Below are 23,148 nucleotides of genomic sequence, written 5' to 3' on the forward strand. Positions count from 1 at the left end.
TGGCCATCTTTACCCCATTTTCCCACACCTTCTTCCTCACTGAAGACCACCATTTTGTTTGCATGATCTAAGAATTTTATTCTGCTTTGATCATTTTAGTTTTAAGTACTTATATTTATGTTTTGAGTTGACCCCTTTAACTTATTTTGCTCAATTTCCACCCTCCTTCCCTCTGGTAATCATTATTTGTTAGGAGTCTAAGGGTTAGTTTTTAATTTGTTCATTCTTGTTATTTCCCACATATTAATGAAATTATGTCAAATTTCCTTCATTTAGCATAATTCCATCAAAATCCACACTTGTTAAATGTCAAGATTCCTTCAGTTTTTATCACTGAGTTCACTGAGATATATAATTTTTCACTGTCCACTCACCCATTAATGGGAACATAGGTTGTTTCCTTACCTTTGACACTATGAAAAATGCTGCAGTGAACATAGAGGTATATATATATTTTTTTCAAACTATGGTTTACATATTATTCAGATAAATGCCTAAAGTTAAATAGCTGGGTTATACACTACTCCTGCTTTTAGTTTTTTAGAAATTCATACTGCTTTCTATAGTGACTAGACCAATTTACATTCCCACCAACAATGTGCTAGTCTTCCCTTTTTCTACATCTTCACTAACACTTGTTTGTGTTTTTGATAGAAGCCTTTCTAACTGCTGTGAGGCCATATTTCATTGTGGTTTTGATTTGCATTTCCCTAGTGATAAATAGGTCTTTTCATGGGCCTGTTGGCCTAATGGCATGTCTTTCTTCATTGGGAAAAGGGCTATGTAGGTCTTCTGCTCATTTTTTATTTGTTTACATTTACATTACAGAAATAATGATGCAAAAGATAGTTGCTGCTAATGAGTTCACTTTCTTATCTCCTGTGATGGTTTCAGTACAACACTCCCACCACCAGTTTCAACTGTCCTCCACTAAGTCCTTTCAACTTTTTCTCACCTTTCCTACCTTACCTCAAGTTGTTGACTTTACTGAGACAATTCACATCTAGCAGGTTATTTTTTGTTATTGAGTTGCAAGAGTTGTTCGGATATTTGGATTAATCACTTGCTAAATATAATTTGCAACTATCTCCTCCCACCCAAAATGCCTTTTCATTTTAGTGATGGTTTTTATTCCTTGGTGCAGCAGCTTTCAAATTTTCAACCATGCTACAATGGAAGCAAGGAATCAATTTCCGAATGGAAAGATGCCATTCCTTTCTTCAAAAGTAGGTTGTCATTTAAAATCCAGGAAAGAACCACAACAGATACATTTGAAATACCATACACACACACACACACACACACACACACACACAAACACACACACACACTCTACACTACACTGCAGAACTTCCCAAACTGTAATGTCTCTGTGGCCATATGTGTGCTTTTCTTAAAGGTCACCCAACAGGCCCCAAGGAACACAAGGAGTTGGTCTAAAAACTTTTATATTTCCTCTCACTTTTTAAACGCTGGAAAAACCATTTGGCTCTGATAAATGAATAGTAAAAGGAGTTCTAGCTACATAGATCCAACAAAATGTAATGGAAAAAAAGGCAAGAACATAGTTGGACTTTATTTTCTTTTTGCTTAACACATCCTGACTTTAATCTGAAAGGTAAATAGGCCATGCCCAGTATACTAACTCTTTTCAGGTGAAAATATCTAGGTTATAAAAACAAGCAACAACTGTTTTCATTATTCCTTCAGTCGTGGCTAGCAGAAATAGCTTCCAAAACATATTAGAGAGACAAGTATTACACACAAGAGAGCAAAACCCACAAATTTTTGCTCCTTTGATAGCTAGCTTTTGTTATTTTTTTACTTTACTTGAATTACAATTATGTAATATTATCTAACACAGTATACTGCAGGAAAAAAATCAAAAAAGGAACATATTTGGATAGAATCCACAGGCAAGAGAGAAAAAGGGTTTTCATATCATTAGTTGGTAGACTAATATCCACAAGATATTTAATTAAGAGTAATTTTAAAACATCTCTCTGCAAAATCCCCAAATAATCACTTCTTACTATATAAGGTACCCAGTGACCTAGTACTTTAATCAAGACTGTAAAAGATATGCCTGTATACAAGTTTTTCTTGTTTTATATACACTTTCTTTTGTATATTAAAGCTGAAAAAAATCTAATAGAAACCACTTCTATAAATAGAACATGGTATGTTTTCTTTTCTTTTTTTTTTTTTTTTTGGTATGTTTTCTTTAACAAGAAATTGCACATATTGGTAGATTATTTCAAGTAACGTCTGTGGCTGGCTGTCTTTTAAATCAAGGATTACCTACCAAAATAATTTAAGCAGCATTTTCCAAAGTATTGATTATGGAAAATTAAAAGATATTTAAAAACAAAACTATATCGAGAAAAGATATGGGGGCAGGGGGTAGCACACCTGGTTGAGCGCACATGTTACAATGTACAAGGACCCAGGTTCAAGCCACCAGTCCCCACCTGCAGGGGGAAAGCTTCATAAGTGGTGAAGTAGCGTTGCAGGTGTCCCTCTGTCTTTCTCCCTCTCTATTTCTGGATGTCTCTATCTGATAAATAAAGGAAACAGGGTTCCCTTGCTACCCTTTTAACCACAAGATTTCAAAATTCTCTAAAATGAAAATATTGATTGCATCATTCCAAAAGATGAATAGAGAAAATATAAACAGAGAAAATAATTTTTGAACTAATTTGCCTTATAGAAGACTCTACTCAAAAGTCAGCTCTGTTTTAAAGAGCTAGAGGTCTAGAGAATGAATGCACTGGAGATTGGGATATCTATTTAGAGACCTAGTTTCCCTACAGTTTGAGGAATGGACTGGCTAACACCCAGCGGCCAAATGAAACATGCCACATCTGTCCATTCTGCACACTCAGGGCATACTGGTCTTGGAAACAAAAATAATTTCAGCATGGTCAAGGATACTTATTAGGGAAAACAGTGTGAGGACAAAACATATAAAAAGCTTTATTAAATCTATGAAAATAGACCAGCATAGCGCTTATTTCTACCACTTATAAATATTCTTCTGATAATTGGGTGGGAGAGGAACTAAGCAAACTATTTTAAATATAAGACATTCACAAAAGGGTTTTCCCAATCAATACTTGGAGGGGGTGGGGGGCTCATCCAATCATACTTAAAATCATAAGTAGTAAATTTAAAATGTCATGTCTTTTTAGACTTGAAAATACAAACCATGGGCCAGCAAGATGGCTCACAGGGGTACTGTGCCTGCTTTGCCCTGCAAAAGATCCAGGTTCAAGTTTAGCTGACCAGATTAGAGGAAGCTTCAGTGTTGTGGTGTCTTTCCCTCTCTGTGTGTCTCTGTTTCTATCTGAAAATTTAGTCCAGAACATTGAAGCCCCAGTGGTAACAGAAAATAAAAAACACAGGAGCTGAGTATTTGCATACTGATTGTGCTGCTATGAACATAGGTGTACACATATCTTTTGGGTTGGGTGTTATGGAGTCCTTGGGGTATATCCCCAAGAGAGGAATTACTAGGTCATATGGAAGGTCCATGTCTAGCCTTGTGAGAGTTCTCCAGAGTGTTCTGCACAGAGGTTGGATCAATTTACATTCCCACCAGCAGTGCAGAAGGGTTCCTCTGTCCCCACAGCCTCTCCAGCATTTGTTGTTACTGTCCTTTTTGATGTATGCCAGTCTCACAGGGGTGAGGTGGTATCTCAGTATTGCCCTTTTTTTTTTTTCTGACAATCAGCAACCTGGAGCAATTTGTCATGTGTTAATTTTTAGCCTTTTGGATCTCTTCTGTAGTGAATGTTTGTGGGGAGCCACATGTGCCCTCAAGGTTGCTATTAGCATGACCACAGAGTCTTTGTTCACAGACTGGCCTTGCTTAAAAGTTAAGTTCCTGCTTCTTTACACCTTAGAGTCTTTGTTAGCAGATAAGTTCCTGTCTCCCAATTCCACCTCCCCATGAATCACCCAGGACCTTCCAGATAACAGCTGATTACCATGACAACACACCACTTCAATCAACAGTCCCCAGCTGCTAACTCCCCCCTTACCCTGGCCTTAAAAACAGCATCTTTGGTGCTAATAAACAGACTTGATCAGAATCTTGACTTGTCTCATTTCTCTCTTGCGTGTCTTGTCCCCTTCCCTCTCCCTTCTTTCCTTGTCCTCACTCCCTCTCCTAGGTTAACCCACGTGGAAGGTCCTGCAGGACGGGACAAATGTTCTGTTCATATCCTCTGTCCATTTTTGGCTGGGGTCATTTGCTTTTTTGTTGCTAAGTTTGCTGAGCTCTTTGTATATTTTGGTGATTAGTCTCTTGTCTGATGTACGGCATGTGAATATCTTCTCCCATTCTATGAGGGGATCTCTTTGTTTGTGTGATGGTTTCTTTGGCTGTGCAGAAGCTCTTCAATTTGATGTAGTCCCATTGATTTTTCTTGTTTTGGTCTTCCTTGCAACTGGATTTGTATCATCAAAGATGTCCTTGAGGTTTAGGTGGGAAAGTGTTCCACCAATGTTTTCCTCTAAGTATTTGATAGTTTCCGGTCTAACACCCAGGTCATTGATCTATTTGGAGTTGACTTTTGTTTCTGGTGAGTTAAAATGGTTCAGTTTCATTCTTATGCATGTTGCAACCCAGTTTTCCCAGCAACATTTATTGAAGAGAGCCTCCTTCTTCCATTTAATATTTTGGGCCCCTTTATCAAAAAATTAGATGTCCATGGGTGGGGGATAGTTCTGGGCTTTCAATTCTGTTCTACTGGTCTGTGTACCTGTTTTTGTTCCAGTACCAGGTTGTTTTGATGATGATGGCCTTATAATATAGTTTGAGGATCTGGGAGTGTGATGCCTCCATTTCTGTTCCTTTTCCTCAAGATTGTTTTGGTGATTCTAGGTGTTTTCTGGTTCCAGATAAATGTTTGTAGTTTTTGTTCTATTCTCTTAAAGAAACTTGGTGGAACTTTGATGGGTATTGCATTAAATTTGTATATGGCTCTGGGGAGAAACTTCATTTTGATGAAATTAATTCTTACAATCCATGAACATGGGATGTCTTTCCATTTCTTGGTATCATTTTCTATTTCTTTGAATAGCAAATCATAGTTTTCAGTATACAAGTCTTTCACTTCTTTGGTCAGGTTTATTCCTAAGTATTTTATTGATTTTTGTTGTGACTATGAATGGGAGTGGCTTTTGGATGTCCTCTTCTTTGGATTTAGTGTTTGCATAAAGAAATGCCACTGATTTTTATACATTGATTGTGTAGCCTGACACCTTGCTATACTGCCTAATGATTTCCAGTAGCTTCCTGCTGGATTCTTTAGGACTTTCTATGTATACTATAATATCATCTGCAAATAGTGAGAGCTTGACTTCTTCCCTTCCAATCTGTATTCCTTTGATTCCTTTCACTTGCCTGATTGCTATGGAGAGAACTTCCAATACTATGTTGAAGAGTAATGGTGATAATGGACAGCCCTGCCTATTCCCCGATCTGAGGGGGAATGCTTTCAGCTTCTTTTCATTGAATATGATGTTGGCTGTAAGTTTGCTATATATGGACTCCACGATCTTGAGGAATTTCCCACCTATTCCCATTTTTTATAGTGTTTTGAGTATGAATGGGTGTTGGATCTGCTAGGACAAAGAGAAATAGTGAGGGAGAGGAAAGTAGGAAAGAATTAAAATACTCATGAAACTTCCCCTTTGCAGGTGGAGGCCAGGGGCTTGAACCCAGATCCTCACACATAGTGATGTGTGTGCTTTAATCAGTATTTAAGGGGGCAGACAACCTCACCAGTGTGTCCTGGAACCTCACCTTCCCAGAACCCTACCCCACTAGGGAAAGATAGAAACAGGCTGGGTGTATGGATCAACCTGTCAAAGTCCCTGTCCAGTGGAGAATTATAGAAACCAGAACTCCTCCCTTCTACATCTCAAAAATAAGTTTGGCCCATACTCCCAAAGGCGGAGAAATGTTATAGGAAGATGACCAGAGGGCTTGGAAACCAAATTATATCAAGACCCAGAGAGAGAAGAGGAAAAAAAGGAAAGACTTTCAGAAGTAGTAATGGGTATAGCTGTGACTGAAAATGGAAGAGAAGGCAGGACTATAGAAAAGAAAATGATGGGGGAAATAGATAGACTGACAGACAGACATATGTTGTTAAAATTCGGAGGCTCTTGCTGGGCGGGTTGGCTTCACGGGCGGGTAACAGAGACGTGGAGACAACGGCTGGGCAGGGAAGCTGTATTTCTTTATTCAGGAGCAACGATTCATAAACTAAGACAAACTAATCACCAAACAGAACTCGGGGTGGCGCAAGCACTCTCTCTTACTCTGGAACTCAGGAACCCTCCAACTCTGTCACTCTAAAACTCTGGCGGGGTTCCTCCGGGGCGGGGCCAAGCAGGCCCACGAAATTAACAGGACTGATGCAATTCTCTTGGTGGGGGAGAACTACCCAATGTAAAGCATACAACAGACATAGAAAATCAGGGAGTCAGGTGGTAAGGCAGTGGGTTAAGCATAGATGTCACAAAGTACAAGGACTGGCATAAGGATCCCATTTTGAGCCCCCGGCTCCCCACCTGCAGGTGAGTTGCTTTACAAATGGTGAAGCAGGTATGTAGGTGTCTCTCTTTCTCTCCCCCTCTCTGTCTTCCCCTCCTCTCTCCATTTCTCTCTGTCCTATTCAACAATGATGACATCAATAACACAATAATGACTACAACAATAAAACAACAATGGCAACAAAAGGGAATAAATAAATATTTTTTAAAAAGAAAGAAAGAATAATCAACCCATATCTGTGACCTTGGGAGAATCACTGTAGTTTCCAATAGACAGAAGTGGGACACAGAACTCTGGTAGTGGGAACAGAGTGAAATTGTATCCCTGTTATTTTGTAATTTTGTAAATCACTAGCACACACACACACACACACACACACACACACATACCCCACATGGAGAGGAAAGATTTAGGAAAAAATGCAGAACTTCTCCATGAAATAGCAAACTCCATCAGAAACACAAATATCAAAGTTATTGGGATCTCTGAGGAAGAAGAAATAGAGGAGTAGAAGACATATTCAAAGAAAGGTTAGCAGAATTTGTCCATACCTGAGCAATGTTCAAAATATAAAAATCCAAGTAGGTGAATGCACACTTAAATTTTTGAATTCAAAACAACATACTCCAAGATACATTACTGTGAAAAAAAAAAAAAAAACAGTGATAAGGAAATAATATTGCAGGATGCCAGGGAAAAGAATAAAGGCACATACAAAGGAAGAACCATCAGGTTTTCATTGTATTTCTCATCACAAACTCTAGAGGCAAGAAGGGAGTAGAAGGACATATTTAGCATATTAAAAGATAACAATTGCCAGCCACAAATACTGTATCCTACTAAATTATCCTTCAAACATGAAGAAGAAATAAAGGTATTTTCAAACATTCAGAAACTGAAAGAATTTGCCCCTACCAGTCCTGCCTTGCAAGAATTACTGAGACGAGTCCCACATGAAAAGAAGCAAAGTAATTTCAATTTTTAATGAGATGATAAGTACTAGAATAGAACCAGGAATATAAAAACAGGGAAAATCAAACACAGGAAAAGGGGAAAGCAAAATAGAGTGATACAGGCCAATGCTGGTGAACCAAGGCCAATAAATAGGAAAAAAAAAAAAAAACTCTTGCAGGTATTGGAAATTCAACAAAATACTCATGATAACCACAAAACAAAATATAGCACAAATAAGAAACATATATACAATAGGCAAGCCATAGAATACCACCATCTTTCTTTCCCCCTCTCTGTTTTTCCCTCTTCTCTCTATTTCTCTCTGTCCTAACAACGACAATGTCAATAACAACAACAATAAAAAAAAAAAAAGGGCCTACGCAGCTATTAAGGAGAATGAACCCACCTTCTCTGACCCATCTTGGATGGAGCTAGAAGGAATTATGTTAAGTGAGCTAAGTCAGAAAGATAAAGACGACTATAGAATGATCCCACTCATAAACAGAAGTTGAGAAAGAATAACAGAAAGGGAAACTCAAAGCAGGATCTAATTGGTAGTAGGGCACCAAAGTAAAAACCCTGGGTGGAGGGTGAGGATGGATGGATGGGGTGGGGGATGGGACACAGTCTTTTGGTGGTGGGAATGGTGTTGATGTACACTCCTATCAATGTGTAGTCATATAAATCATTAATTAATATGAGAGGGGAAAAACTGATTGAATGTCTCTAACTTTTTAAAGCTCAGACTGAGTCTCTTTAATACATAGGCTGAGTCTTTGATATGTTGACTCTCTTAAAAACTTAGTCCAGGGAGAACAAAAGCAACTGGTGATATAGCTATATGCAAATGTCAAAGGACATAAAATATGGGGATGGTGTGTATGATACAGCAAATCCTAACAAAGAGATTTTTCAAAGTTAACCCAACTGCCAAACAATGTGATTACTGCAATAACATCTATGTCTTCTCAAACCCTAAGACAACAGGAATCTCCCACTTCCTCTACTGAGCCTATGTTTCTCCCAATCCTGGAACCTCTGGGGTGGGGCTCAATTCCCTACACGCTTCTCTCAAGTCAGGCCCAATGATATTGCATTCGCGATTCCAACCTAATCAATGCAATGAGTACCATCTCAGCAAGCTTCACCTCAGACTGTGCACAGAGACGTCAGGCATGGATTGCCAACCCTTCAACCTCATCACTCGGGTGAGACCTTTCCTTTCATGATATTCTCTAATTCCATTCCAGGAGGTTCACTTCCTAACAAAGTCCCAAAACTTAAATATAGGCCAGGTCCTGTAAGATAGAGCATATGTTCATATGTATCCATAAATTAGGGCAAAAAATATAACTGAAAGCAAAAATACACAATAGTCTGTATCAAGTTCATAATGAAATAGTGTCCATTTAGACCTAGATACCCTCCTCACCTACTTCCTATTACAGTTCTCTCACTCACTCTAAAGCTAACCTTATCAAACCAAGGACTACAAAAGCTGAATAAGGGCAAGAGACTGGCATACTTTAACAATGATTCTTTAATCACTATCAGGCCAAGCCATCAGCTGGGGCCCTAACTGGGGAATCCTCAGATTCCCAAACAGACTTGATGGGCCTAGAACTCAAATAAATCCCTCTCTCCATTGTTACCAGTCATTTCTATCAGTAACAACAAAATAGACCCCTTTGTGGGCCCCCATAGGACCTTGACCTCAACATGGATCAACAATGGTAGAGAATGTTCCATCCTCTGAAGGAAGGATGGACAACATACTCTATGCTACACTTGAGGAAGATGGATCGATACTGGGGAAGCATGGAATGTTCCTACTCATGACCACAGAATGTGAGCTCAGATCTAGAGGGATGTAGAGGTCATAAAGGCTCCTAAGCTAATTATGGGCCCCAGATCACATCAAATCCATGGGATTTACAGAAATATTTATACCCCTTTCCCATATTAGGGAGCTACTCTCTTCCCTGATCCAGCTTTCTGGTCCTTTTCCCAGACATGACATCATCTCCCCAGACAATAATTAGGATCCACCTGCACACCAGATTTCAGGCTCAGGAAAAAAGAAAAAGAAAAAGAAAAAAAAAAACACTAGTATAGCTACAGGCCCTTTGAACTATAACTAAAATATGCCTACTAGCTATCTATAAAATGGAGGACCCCCCACACACACACTTCATCTGCACTACTCCAGCCTTTAGGTCCATGATTGTTCAACAATTTGTTTGGCTTTGTATATTAACTCTCTTTTCAGCCACCAGGTTCCAGATGCCAGTATGGTGCCAACCAGACTTCCCTGGAGAGACAACCCCACTAATGTGCCTTGGAGCTCTGCTTCCCCAGAGCCCTTCCCCACTAGGGAAAGAGAGAAGCAGGCTGGGAGTATGGATCAATCTGTCAACGCCCATGTTCAGCGGGGAAGCAATTACAGAAGCCAGACCTTCCACCTTCTGCATTCCACAATGATCTTGGGTCCATATTCCCAGAGGGTTAAAGAATAGGAAAGCTATCAGGGGAGGGGATAGGATTAGGGATTCTGGTGGTGGGAATTGTGCGAAGTTGTACCCCTCTTATCCTATGTTTTTGTCAATATTTCCTTTTTATAAATAAAAAATTTAAAAAAACAAGGGCAACAAAAGGGAAAATAAATAAATAAATATTAAAAAAGAATACTACTCTACAATCAAAACAGATGATATGCTTAATGAAATAAATAAAAAGATGAAAGACAATTACCAAACGGTTTCACTCATATGTGGAATCTAGAGATCTGATTTACATGAACATGCCAAAAGAAAAATAACCCAAACTAAAGAGAAGCAAGCAAACTGTTTCTAAGACTTGTGAGAACTATGGTGGTTATCTTTGGGATATGGAAAGGGGTTAAAAAGAACTTTGGTAGTGGGTGTAGTGTGGAATCAGACATCATAATCTAACATCATAATCTTGTAGTTTGTAATAAATTATTAATTACAAATAAAAAGTATTATAAAAATCTAAACAAAACAGAAGTAAGTAAACTGAGATTTGTGAGAACTATGGTGTTTGGGAGATTGGAGGGTAGGGATACAGAACTTTGATGGTAGGTGTGGTGTGGAACTATACATTGTAATCTTATAACAAATTATTACAAATAAAAATTAGTTTAAAAATCCAAACAGGACAGAAATAAGCAAATTGTTTCTAAGACTTGTGAGATCTATGGTGGTTATCTTTGGGATGTGGGGAGGGGCAGAGACAGAACTTGGTGGGTGTGGTAAATCTGATATCAACTGTAAATTTAGAGGCACAAATATAATTGAATATATACAACTACTGTGGCAAATGATAGGGAATAGGGAATCAGGAAGCTAATCTTAATGTTTATAGGTACAAGAAGTCTCAATATTGTAGGAATACCAAAAATATCAAGTCATCTGACTTTCTGCTTTTAAGAATTCCCCAGCAATAAGGAAGTATGAATCCAGATGACAGAATATTTTAATTGTACTAACTCTTACCCCAAACTGCTGAATGAGAAGTGAGAAATGGTTGTGCTGTTTTCAACTGGGAACTGAAATCTATTGAGAAAATAATTTGTTCACTTTGACAAATTGTGAATATGAAGTATAATATTTGCTTGTGTACTAGTAACACAATACCAACACACAAACTTGATATTCACACTTAATCTCTGAGCAAAAACTGAATTCCATATATGCCTTGTAGACATCAGTAGTCATCAGATAAAATTTTCCATCCTGGCTTCACCAAATGTTACTTCTGACTCATTGGTATCAAGGATTAACAAGGGTCCAAAACATACGTGAGAAAGTAAGAGGAATTTTTTTTTTTAAGAACAGCATTTAGAAACAAAGCAAGACCAAAAGAAAATGAAGCCACCCTGTGAAGACAAGACCATTTCCTCACTTCCTATAAAGCAGCACAAGTTAACAAGATGAAGAAGAAAGAACACAAATATCACTTAGTGAGGCCTCCTCCTGATTTGTTTTGCTATTACTCCAACATTCCCTCACCCACAGTTCTAACTTCCTGATTCTGCTTGCCTGCTTTTCTAATACTACATGATTTACCTATTTAGTACATTTACTTTGTGACTTTCTTGTTCCTCCTAAGAACAAGGTTCTCTGATGAAGTATGATATCTTAACTGACAAACTGGTGCCTTAGTACAATTGCTGAGAGGTAGATGTTGTTCCCAGCTATTTGGTGAATAAATGGATAATGCTATTACTTAGACTATTTGTATCCTGAAATTCAAACACGAGAAATGATTTTAGTCCCTCTCCTTTATGTTTAAAAATCATTCTGTACTCTCCTCTCTTCCTGGATGATACTTAGTCCATCCATTCTTAGTTTAACAACATGGCTAAAGCATATATGGGAGACAGGTAGGTACACATACATGTTAGTTCATCTAGTTCTAGGTCTACGAAATTCCACAGTAACTGTACCATACCACCATTTTACTTTTTCATAATAAATTTATACAAAGTTTGTCATTTGATATATCCCAGCTGAGGTCCCAAACAAAAATGTGTCAAGGTTAGGCTGGGCCCTTGAACATCAGGTTGCATTTTTCAGATATCACTGCCACCAGGAAGCTGCCTTATCCTCACAGGAGGTGGAGCACTCCCAGGAATGCTATGTCTAGCCAGTCCTGATTTCACCATACTCTTACATAATTCTTTCAATGTGTCCATCTTCCCTGTGATTCATCTTTGTATTCCCAACATCCAGCAGAGAACCCGGCCCATAGTCAAAGCAAAAAACATATTTTAGTGAATAAAGATTTGAATACTACCACATAGGTTCACCCATCTAGTAGTTACTTTGAACTCATCAGTCTGCTTCCTGTCCTAGTTTCCTCTATAATCAACCAGTTTTCAAGGAAATGTAATAAAAGTCATTGACTATGACCATTAATATTATCAGACTAAAGGAGGCAAGCCCACAGGGTTCTCTTTTTATAGAACTAAGCATTCATCATATTGTAAATATAAAGGAAATGTTTAAAAGACAGCATGACAAAGAAAAAAAACAGTTGTATACTATATGCTTTGTAGGAGCTATGCAGGTATATGAAAGAAAATTCAGCCCCCTAATTTCTCCATTATTAAAGATATCTGGTGAGCTTCTTATGACAGTAGTTAAGATATGTTAGAAATATCTCTATTTTACTCTTAGTTAGAATGGTAAGGACAGACTTTGATTATTCAGTCAATAATTAAATGTTACATACATATTTCATTTTGCCTCAAAACCATAAATACTGGATCTGTAACTCAAGGTACTATTTGAAAACAAGTACAAATATATAATTACTTTTCCAATGCAAAGTCTTATTGTAGCAAACTTGCAGATTTTCTGTAAGTCACAGAAACATGCCCTGTACACTTAGAATTCTTCCCTTTTTTTCCCACTTGGAATGAAAACATCAAGGAAAACTTACAGCTGTGCAAAAGATGCACTGGCATTCCTGGAGTGTAGTCATCTTGTCTAAAGACTGTTCAGACAGACAGAGTTTGCAAGTCACAAGGGGGGCCAAAGCGAGGTCTCCTGGCATCTTCTTTTCAGGAGTCATGGTGAGATAGTGGAGCCTACCAACTGATCCCATCAGCGTGACTTTATCCTTCTTCAGAATTCTCAATCCCTACAGAAAGAACCAAAGATCAGAATGTCACATCCAATGATACAGCTGTAGTTCGACCAATATACCTGGGATCCAGTAGAGCAAATATCAGCCTCAATGATCTCTAAGAATTTAAAGTAACTTCAATATCCTGACTCATATTATGTAACCTACAGAAATTAAAATACCACTATGAACAAATATGATACTTAGGAGTCATATCATCACAGCCATTTCAATAGATTCAAAAAATATATAAAAATGGACTACAACTCAAAAAGTTAAAAAAAAAAAAAAAAACACTATAAGAGATTCACTGATTATATCAGAAATTCTAAGTATATATCCCTTAAAGAATTGATAAAGGGACTCAAACACATACCAGTACACCAATGTTCATAACATTATAGATGCTATTTACAATGACCAATAAATGACAGAAATAATTCAAAAGTCTCATCAACAGATAAATGGATAAAGTATATGCATGTAGTATAGTATTATTCAGCCTTGAAAAGAAATTCTGACATATATTACAATTTGAATGACCCTTGGAAATATTCTGCTACATGAAACAGACCAGACACAAAAGAGCAAATACCAAACAGTTCCAATTATAAAGAACCTAGTTTAGTCAAATTCACAGATATAGAAAGAAGAAAATAACAGTAATAGAAAGTAAAAATCAGAGGGGCTGGGTAGAGAGGAAAATAGAGTCACTGTTTAATTATTACAGAGTATCTGCTTGAGGTAAAAACTGCTGGAAATGAATAATGTGGTGGCTCACAACACTGCAAATATCCTTAACATCACTGTATTATACACTTTAAATTGGTGGACACAATAAATGTATGCTATGTGTATTTACACCAAACAAAAAAAGCAATAGGGCAGAAGTATTCATTGTATTTCTTCACATATATTATTTTAATTTTTTGAAACCATGATGGTGACTTGAGTTTCTGAGAAGTAATCTATCAAAATATTGAGAGTTTATATATAGTAGGGTAAAACCTGAGACCTCCACCTTCTAAAGACAAGTCCAATGCCTTTACTTCAGAGCTGTCTCACAAGTAGATATCATGTGTTATGTTGGAGGAGGGAGGAAAAGAAGAGTGGAATATGGAGAAAGAGACTGTCTATAGTTAGCTACACTACAGCTATTAAATACTTAAGGTCATTACAGTGGCACAGAAACAAAAGCTGTCTCCATACATAACATGACTATATAAAGGGATATTTGTATATTGAAAAATAATAATTATATTATAACTGAAGATTTTCCCATAAATTGCTTTTATTCATAAAATATATCTTTAAGAAGGTAATTATTAAAATAGCCTTTCCGTATATTCACATTAATAATGTATCAAGAGGTTTCACATTTATCCACTTCTGATAAAAAAATTAAAGTTCTTACTATTTTAAACAGTGTGATAAATTCTAACAAATTCTGCCATAGAAATATTTGTAAATGCCCTTTCCCTCAGTAAGAACTAGACTCTTTTCCTTCCTTCCAATTTTTGGACAAAAGAAACTACTTAATATACTTGTCACTTATGTATCAAAAATGTAGCCACAAAAGTACTAAGACAAGAGTGGGGAAAACAAATTAGATCATATGAAAAGCAAAATGTCTATAACAGCTAACTACAACTTCTTAAAGTCATATCAGGGAAGACTCCGGGGAGGTCTAGCCATGGAATAACAGGGATCCAATAATCTCTCCTCCCAAAACAACAAGTAAATACAAGAGACCCAACTGAAGTCATAATCTACAGCCTCTGGTGGTGCTCTAGTGTGGTTGGGGCAAAAAGGGGCGCAGTTTGAATAACAGCACAGTCAAATTAGAGCCCTGGGCAGCATGGCACTGAGCTGCACCATTTTGGTGATTTCACTTTAAGTGCAGCAAGCAGGGAAGGTTATTCCGAGTGCCAGAAGAAAAGATAAAGGGGCTTAAAATCTCTCAATCTTTGACTCAAGGGTTTTTTTTTTTAGCTTTCTGAATTTAAGGCACGGACACAACACAAAATAGAGCATTTGTGACCACAAGAGAACCCAAAGCAATCAACCTGCCCCTCCATCCCACCAGCTGAAGATCATAAAAACAAGAGAAGCCAAGAGATCACAATAGCACCACCTGCTGGCCATCAGTAACCAGCACAAACTAGTAACAGCTTCTCTCTACTGTCCCATCAACTAAGAATAACAAAGAATATCACCTGAGAACACAAGGAAAGACTCCATAACTGTGAATTATTTAAGTACCTTACTTAGACAGGAGTTAATACAGGCAAGCATGATTAGTACTGAGAGAGGAACCTCATAACACACCATATACAATGGTTAAACCAAGAAGAAATTATTAGAGAAATGAACCAGAGCAAAAGCCCAGATAAACCCCCCAAAGGGTTTTGAGGACCACATCCAAACACTAATAGAGGTATTAGTCACAGGAATGAGAAAAGTTTGAAAGTAATATCATCAGAAATGGGGAAGCAGCAAATGAGACTGAAAGAAAATACTAACTAAGGGAGTCAGGCGGTAGTGCAGCAGGTTAATTGCATGTGGCACAAAGCACAAGGACCTGCGTAAGGATCCCAGTTCGAGCCCCTGGCTCCCCACCTGAAGAGGACTCACTTCACAGGTGGTGAAGTGGGTCTGCAGGTATCTCTCTTTCTCTCCCCCTTTCTGTCTTCTGCTCTTCTCTCCATTTCTCTCTGTCCTATCTAATAACTATGACATCAACAACAACAACAATAAAAAACAACAATGGCAACAAAAGGGTAAAATAAATAAATATAAAATTTTTTTTTAAAAATTAAAAAATCTATCTGGAGGTAATTAGAGAGCTAAAAGCTGAAATAGCTGAGCTAAGAGCATAGCTAGCTGAACTAGCTAACACAGTATAAGAACAGGGTAACAAAATAGCTGAGCTACAGAAAACAAAAGAAGGGAGAGAGAATAGAACAAGTGAGGCAGAAAACAGAACTAGCAAAATTGAGGATGAATTAGAAAAAACTAAAAAAGAAGTAAGAGATATGAAAAAAGAGATTAAGAGATACTGAAATTCAGCATAATGTTGGAAGTTCTTGCCATAACAATCAGGCAGGAGCAAGGAATTAAAGGGATACATATTGGAAGAGAGGAAGTCAAACTCTCCTTATTTGCAGATGACATGATAGTATACACAGAAAAACCTAAGGAATCCAGCAAGAAGCTTCTGGATATCATCAGGCAATACAGTAAGGTGTCAGGCTACAAAATTAACATTCAAAAGTCAGTGGCATTCCTCTATGCAAACACTAAGTTAGAAGAAATTGAAATCCAGAAATCAATTCCTTTTACTATAGCAACAAAAACAATAAAATATATAGGAGTAAACCTAACTAAAGAAGTAAAAGACTTGTATACTAAAAATTATGAGTCACTACTCAAGGAAATTGAAAAAGACACAAAGAAGTGGAAAGATATTCCATGTTTATGGGTTGGAAGAATTAACATCATCAAAATGAATATACTACACAGAGCCATCTACAAATTTAGTCCTATCCCCATCAAGATCCCAAGCATATATTTTTTAATTTTTTTTATATTTTTATTTATTCCCTTTTGTTGCCCTTGTTGTTTTATTGTTGTAGTTATTATTGTTGTCATTGTTGTTGGATAGGACAGAGAGAAATGGAGAAAGGAGGAGGAAAACAGAGAGGGGAGAGAAAGACATCTGCAGACCTGCTTCACCACTTGTGAAGCAACTCCCCTGCAGGTGGGGAGCCAGGGCTCAAACCGGGATCCTTACACCAGTCCTTGTGCTTTGCACCACCTGTGCTTAACCCGCTGGGCTATATCCCATCTCCCCCCAAGCACATTTTTTAGGAGAATAGAACAAATGCTACAAAAGTTTATCTGGAACCAGGAAAGACCTAGAATTGCAAAAACTATCTTGAGAAGAAAGAAAGAACCAGAGGCATCACACTCCCAGATCTCAAATTGTATTGTAGGGCTATTGTCATCAAAACTGCTTGGTACTGGAACATGAACAGACATACTGACCAGCGGAATAGAACTGAGAGCCCAGAAGTAATCTCCCAAACCTATGGACATCTAATATTTGACAAAGGTGCCCAGACTATTAAATGGGGAAAGCAGAGTCTCTTCAACAAATGGTGTTGGAAAAAATGGGTTGAAACATGCAGAAGAATGAAAATGAACCACTATATTTCACCAAATACAAAAGTAAACTCCAAGTGGATCAAGGACTTGAATGTTAGACAGCAACTATCAGATACTTCGAGGAAAATATTGAGAGAACTTTTTGCCGCATACATTTTAAAGACATCTTCAATGAAATGAATCCAATTACAAAGACTACTAAGGCAAGCATAAACCTATGGGACTACATAAAATTTAAAAGTTTCTGCACAGCTAAAGAAACTACTACCCAAACCAAGAGACCCCTCACAGAATGGGAGAAGATCTTTACATGTCATACATCAGACAAGAGTTTAATAACCAACATATATAAAGAGCTTGCCAAACTCAACAATAAGACAACAAATAACCCCATCCAAAAGTGTGGGGGGGGGGATATGGACAGGATATTCATCACAGAAAAGATCCAAAAGGCCAAGAAACACATGAAAAATGTTCCAAGTCTCTGATTGTCAGAGAAATGCAAATAAAAACAACAATGAGATACCACTTCACTCCTATGAGAATATCATACATCAGAAAAAGTAACAGCAGCAAATGCTGGAGAGGGCGTGGGGTCAAAGGAACCCTCCTGCACTGCTGGTGGGAATGTCAATTGGTCCAACCTCCGTGGAGAACAGTCTGGAGAACTCTCAGAAGGCTAGAAATGGACCTACCCTATGATCCTGCAACTCCTCTCCTGGGGATATATCCTAAGGAACCCAACACACCCATCCAAAAAGATCTGTGTACACATATGTTCAATATGTAGCACAATTTGTAATAGCCAAAACCTGGAAGCAACCCAGGTGTCCAACAACAGATGAGTGGCTGAGCACGCTGTGGTATATATATATACATATTACCCAGGTATAAAAAATGGTGACCTCACCATTTTCAGCCAATCTTGGATGGACCTTGAAAAATTCATGTTAAGTGAAATAAGTCAGAAACCAAAGGATGAATATGGGATGATCTCACTCTCAGGCAGAAGTTGAAAAACAAGATCAGAAGAGAAAACACAAGTAGAACCTGAACTGGAATTGGCGTATAGCACCAAAGTAAAAAACTCTGGGGTGGGTGGGAGGGGAGAATACAGATTCAAGAAGGATGACAAAGGACCTAGTGGGGGTTGTATTGTTATATGGAAAACTGGGAAATGTTATGCATGTACAAACTATTGTATTTACTGTCGAATGTAAAACATTAGTTTCCCAATAAAGAAATTAAAAAATATAAAAAAAGAGATACTGAAAAAAACAACAGAGACATATGGGATGACTTCAAAATAAGTAATATATGCATTATCAGCTTGCTAGAGGAGGAAAGAAAGGGAAGAGAAGAAAGCATTCTACAGGACATAGTATCTGAGAACTTTCCTACTCTAGGTAATATAAAAAAACATAAAGGTTTAAGAAGCTCACAGGGTCCCAAACAGAATTAACCCAGACTTAAAGACACATCATATTTAGAATGAAAAGGAATAAGGATAAAGAAAGGATCTTGAATGCTGCAAGAGAAAGAGTCATCTACAGAAGAAAACCTGTAAGATTACAGAGGATAACCCATAAGATTAGCAGAAGATTTTTTCATACAAATACTAAAGGCCAGAAGACAATGGCAAGATATATATATATATTCAAATGCTTAATCATAAACATGCCATACATCAGAACACTCTAAAATTTACAATAATGGCATTAAAATATCTTCATTCTATAACATCAATACATGTCAATTGCTTGAATACGCCTATTAAAAGGCATAGAGTAGGAAGATGGATCAGAAAACACAACCCAACAATATGTTGCCTGCAGGAATCCCACCTAACTCAACAAGACAAACACAGACTCAAAGTGAAAGGATGGAAAACTACCATATAAGCCAATAGACCACAAAAAAAAAAAAAAAAAAAAGCAGAAACAGCTATTCTCAATCTAACACAACAGACCTTAAAACAAATAAAATTTAAAAAGATAGGAATAGACATTATTTAATGCTCAGTGGATCCATCAATCAAGAGGTCTTAATGATTATTAATATCTATGCACACAATGAGAAGCCATCTAAATACATCCAACATCTACTGAAAGGGCTACAGCAATATATTAACAACAACACAGTAATAGTAGGGATTTCAACACCCCTTGGATGTTAGACCAGAAACTATCAAACACTTAGAGGAAAATATTGGCAGAACTCTTTTCCATCTAAATTTTAAAGGCACCTTCAATGAAATGAATCCAACTTTAAAAAAAAAAAAAAAAAAGTTGAACAATACACAAAAAACAACTTGGACTCGTCTGGTGTATTGCATCAAAGTAAAGGACCTTGGGGTCGTGGGGGGAGGGCTCAGGTCCTGGAACATGATGGCAGAAGAGGTACTAGACAGGCATTTAATTGTTATGTGGAAAAACAGAAATGTGAACAGGGGTAGATGGCATAATGGTTATGACAAGAGACTTTTTTTTTTTCCTTCCAGGGTTATTGCTGGTCTCGGTGCCTACACCATGAATCCACCGCTCCTGGAGGCCATTTTTTCCCCTTTTTGTTGCCCTTGTTGTTGTAGCCTCGTTGTGGTTATTATTATTGCCATTGTTGATGTCGTTCGTTGTTGGATAGGACAGAGAGAAATGGAGAGAGGAGGGGAAGACAGAGAGGGGGAGAGAAAGACAGACACCTGTAGACCTGCTTCACCTCCCGTGAAGCGACTCCCCTGCAGGTGGGGAGCCGGGGGCTCGAACTGCGATCCTTACGCCAGTCCCTGCGCTTTGTGCCACATGCGCTTAACCCACTGCGCCACCGCCCGACCCCGAGAAGAGACTCTTATTCCTGAGGCTCCAAGGTAAATTCATCTTCTTTACACTATCTTGGATAGACCTCAAAGATAATATGTTAAGTGAAGTAAGTCAGAAACAAAAGGATAAGTTGGGATGATTTCACTATAGGCAGAAGTTGAAAAACAAGATCAGAAGGGAAAACGCTAAGCAGAACTTGGACTGGAACTGTTGTATTACTCCAAAGTGAAAGACTCTGGGGGTGGGGGGTTCAGGTCCTGAAGCATGATGGGAGAGAAGAACCTGGTGAGGGTTGTATTGTTATGTGGAAATGTTATGTATGTACAAACTATTGTATTTTACTGTTGTCTGTAAACCGTTAATCCCCCATTAAGGAAAGTTTTTAAAAAGTCTTATCAAGTATGGCACCAAAGTAAGAAAGCAGAAGTACACTAGAGTTTGCATCACCAGGTTCCAGATGCCATCAGGATGCCGGCCAGACTTCCCTGGATTGAAGACCCCACCAATGTGTCCTGGAGCTCAGCTTCCCCAGAGCCCCACCCTACTAGGGAAAGAGAGAGGCAGACTGGGAGTATGGACCGACCAGTCAACGCCCATGTTCAGGGGGGAAGCAATTACAGAAGCCAGACCTTCCACCTTCTGCAACCCTCAATGACCCTGGGTCCATGCTCCCAGAGGGATAGAGAATAGGAAAGCTATCAGGGGAGGGGGTGGGATATGGAGATTGGGTGGTGGGAATTGTGTGGAGTTGTACCCCTTCTACCCTATGGTTTTGTTAATTAATCCTTTCTTAAATAAAAAAATTTAAAAAAAAAAGTCTTATCAGAAAAAGCCACCAGTCACAAATTCTAGCAAACTGTAGTACTTAATTAAAGTTTGTTATCTATCCCCTGAGTAATAGTAGAAAACTTGATTAAAGTGAATTAAATTGGAAATCAACCAATGACTGACTCCCAAGATGAGACTTTAAGGGGAAAACCCAGTAAAATTTTGAGAAATAATATTCTTATCTTAATCATAAATTCACTATTATCTAAGAGTAAATTCAAATTAACCTGCATATCAAATTCAGGATTTTGAAATTCTAAAAGATATTTCCGAAGTTAAGAGAAAGTAGGGATAAAGATGAATTATGTTACCTCTTCTCAATTGATGCTTAAAAAAAACAACTGCCACCTGTTTGTCCAAATCCTCCCAGTTCATACCATGCACAGTCTCAGGCTCCCACAATTACCATTTTTTAATCTGTTTTCTCAACATTGCTCTTACACATAATTTGACTTATCTTTCCCATTAGAATGAGAAGTCCCAAGTCAAAAACAAGAAGATATGTAACCAAAAAAATTTCCTGAGTGGGGCAGATGGGAAATGATAGAGGCTAGAACCATCCCATACCACAAATATCAATTATTTTTAAGAGTCCTGGCAGGAATAGATAAATACTGTTTTTCCAAGCTTTCAAGTTATCTAGGTTTACTTCAGAAAAAAACAATTATTCCTTATGTCTCAAGCTGTTTATTATTATTTTATGTTTTTATAAGATATACTTTTCAGAAATGTTTAATTATACAAAATCATGTTAACTATAGACATTATGCTGTTCCACAATTATAGACTAATATAAAAAAATCCAACAAATCAAATTTTAAAGATAAAAAATTTATGGCTTAAGTCAGGCAGTATCCCATAACAGACAGGAGACCTAAAGAAGTACACAAAATAAAAAGACCAACAAAATAGCTCACGTTGAGAGTGCACTTGCCTCATGTACAAGACCCAAGGTTTGAGCCCAGCCGTCACTACATTGGATGAGGCTTTGATCTGTGTTGTCTTGCTACCTCTCTCTGTCTCCTTTTATCTGAAAAAGCAGTGACGCTCCTGCAGCAACAACAACAACAACAGAAGAAAAACTTGAAGAGTCAGAAGGAAGAGGAAATAAGGGGTTTGTGGCAAGATCACTTCCCTTTAGAGAACAGCAGAGGTCTGTGAGCAGAAGGCCTCACTCACACTGACCAAGTGATTTCCAACTGAGTGGTCTAAGATACTATGTCTGGGAAAGGCTGACACAATAAAACACAATTTTAGTAGAAGAGACTCTATCTGTAGCCTGCTTTATTTTGTTTGTTTATTTGTTTGTTTATTAGTGATTTCATATTGATTTACAAATTTATAAGATAACAGAGGTAGAATTCCACACCTTTCCCACTACCAGAGTTCTGTGTCCCCATTTCCTCCACTGAAAACTATATTAGTTTTCCCAAGATTAATGATAGGGGTTGACTATTATTTCTATAACTATCTACCTATATTTATATATTAGCCCTTTTTTTTCCTATGATCCTGACTTCTCTTCCTTTCTAAGTCATGCCTACTACTTCCAAGTGTCCTTCCTCCCCCTCCCCACCCCCTTCTCTTTGGGTCTTGATGGAATTGGGGCTCAGGCCTCTTCAATCATCTTCCCCTTACATTTACTCCTCTAGGAGTATGGACCAAAATTCTTTATGGTATACAAAAGGTGGGAATTTGGGCTTCTATAATTGCTTCTCTGTAGGACATGGGCACTGGCAGGTCAATCCATACCCCCAGCCTGCTTTATTTTTAGCACTTATCACCAAACTCATCAAGTTTATTATATTAAATATGGATAGCTTTTTTTTTTGGTTATCAATCACACCTCAAAGTGGTTAAAAATATATGTAATTTAAAACATATTTTGCCTATAAAAATATTTCTATGATACAAATGGTTTAAAGGTAGAGATCTATTTTGTTTGTAAAAAAGGGGGGGAAATCCAAGCATTCCAATTTAGACAGTATTTACAACTTAGTACACTAGAGGAGGAAAAATAAACACATTTTATCTTTTCAAGATGTGAACAATCCAAAAGGATTCTTCACAAAGAAGTGACTTACTTTTCTGTGTACAATAATACCAATTCCCTAAAGGCTTTAGATATTTTTAAAGCAATAGAATTTTATTAAAAATGCAATC

The 23,148-nt window shown here is 37.7% G+C and overlaps 1 protein-coding gene across 3 annotated transcripts in view; it reads right to left on the reverse strand.

Annotated features, from left to right (window-relative positions):
• RNF144B (ring finger protein 144B) overlaps positions 1-23,148 on the reverse strand; it is a 248,435-nt gene that overhangs the window by 93,550 nt on the left and 131,737 nt on the right. For all 3 annotated transcript variants that reach the window (XM_060189308.1, XM_060189307.1, XM_060189309.1), the window contains one exon: positions 12,989-13,189. In XM_060189308.1, the coding sequence (XP_060045291.1) occupies positions 12,989-13,153 (165 nt within the window). In that variant the 5' untranslated portion in view covers positions 13,154-13,189. The remainder of the gene's footprint in view (positions 1-12,988; positions 13,190-23,148) is intronic.

The sequence above is a fragment of the Erinaceus europaeus genome, chromosome 4 (assembly GCF_950295315.1).
Source record: "Erinaceus europaeus chromosome 4, mEriEur2.1, whole genome shotgun sequence".
Lineage (NCBI taxonomy): Eukaryota > Metazoa > Chordata > Mammalia > Eulipotyphla > Erinaceidae > Erinaceus > Erinaceus europaeus.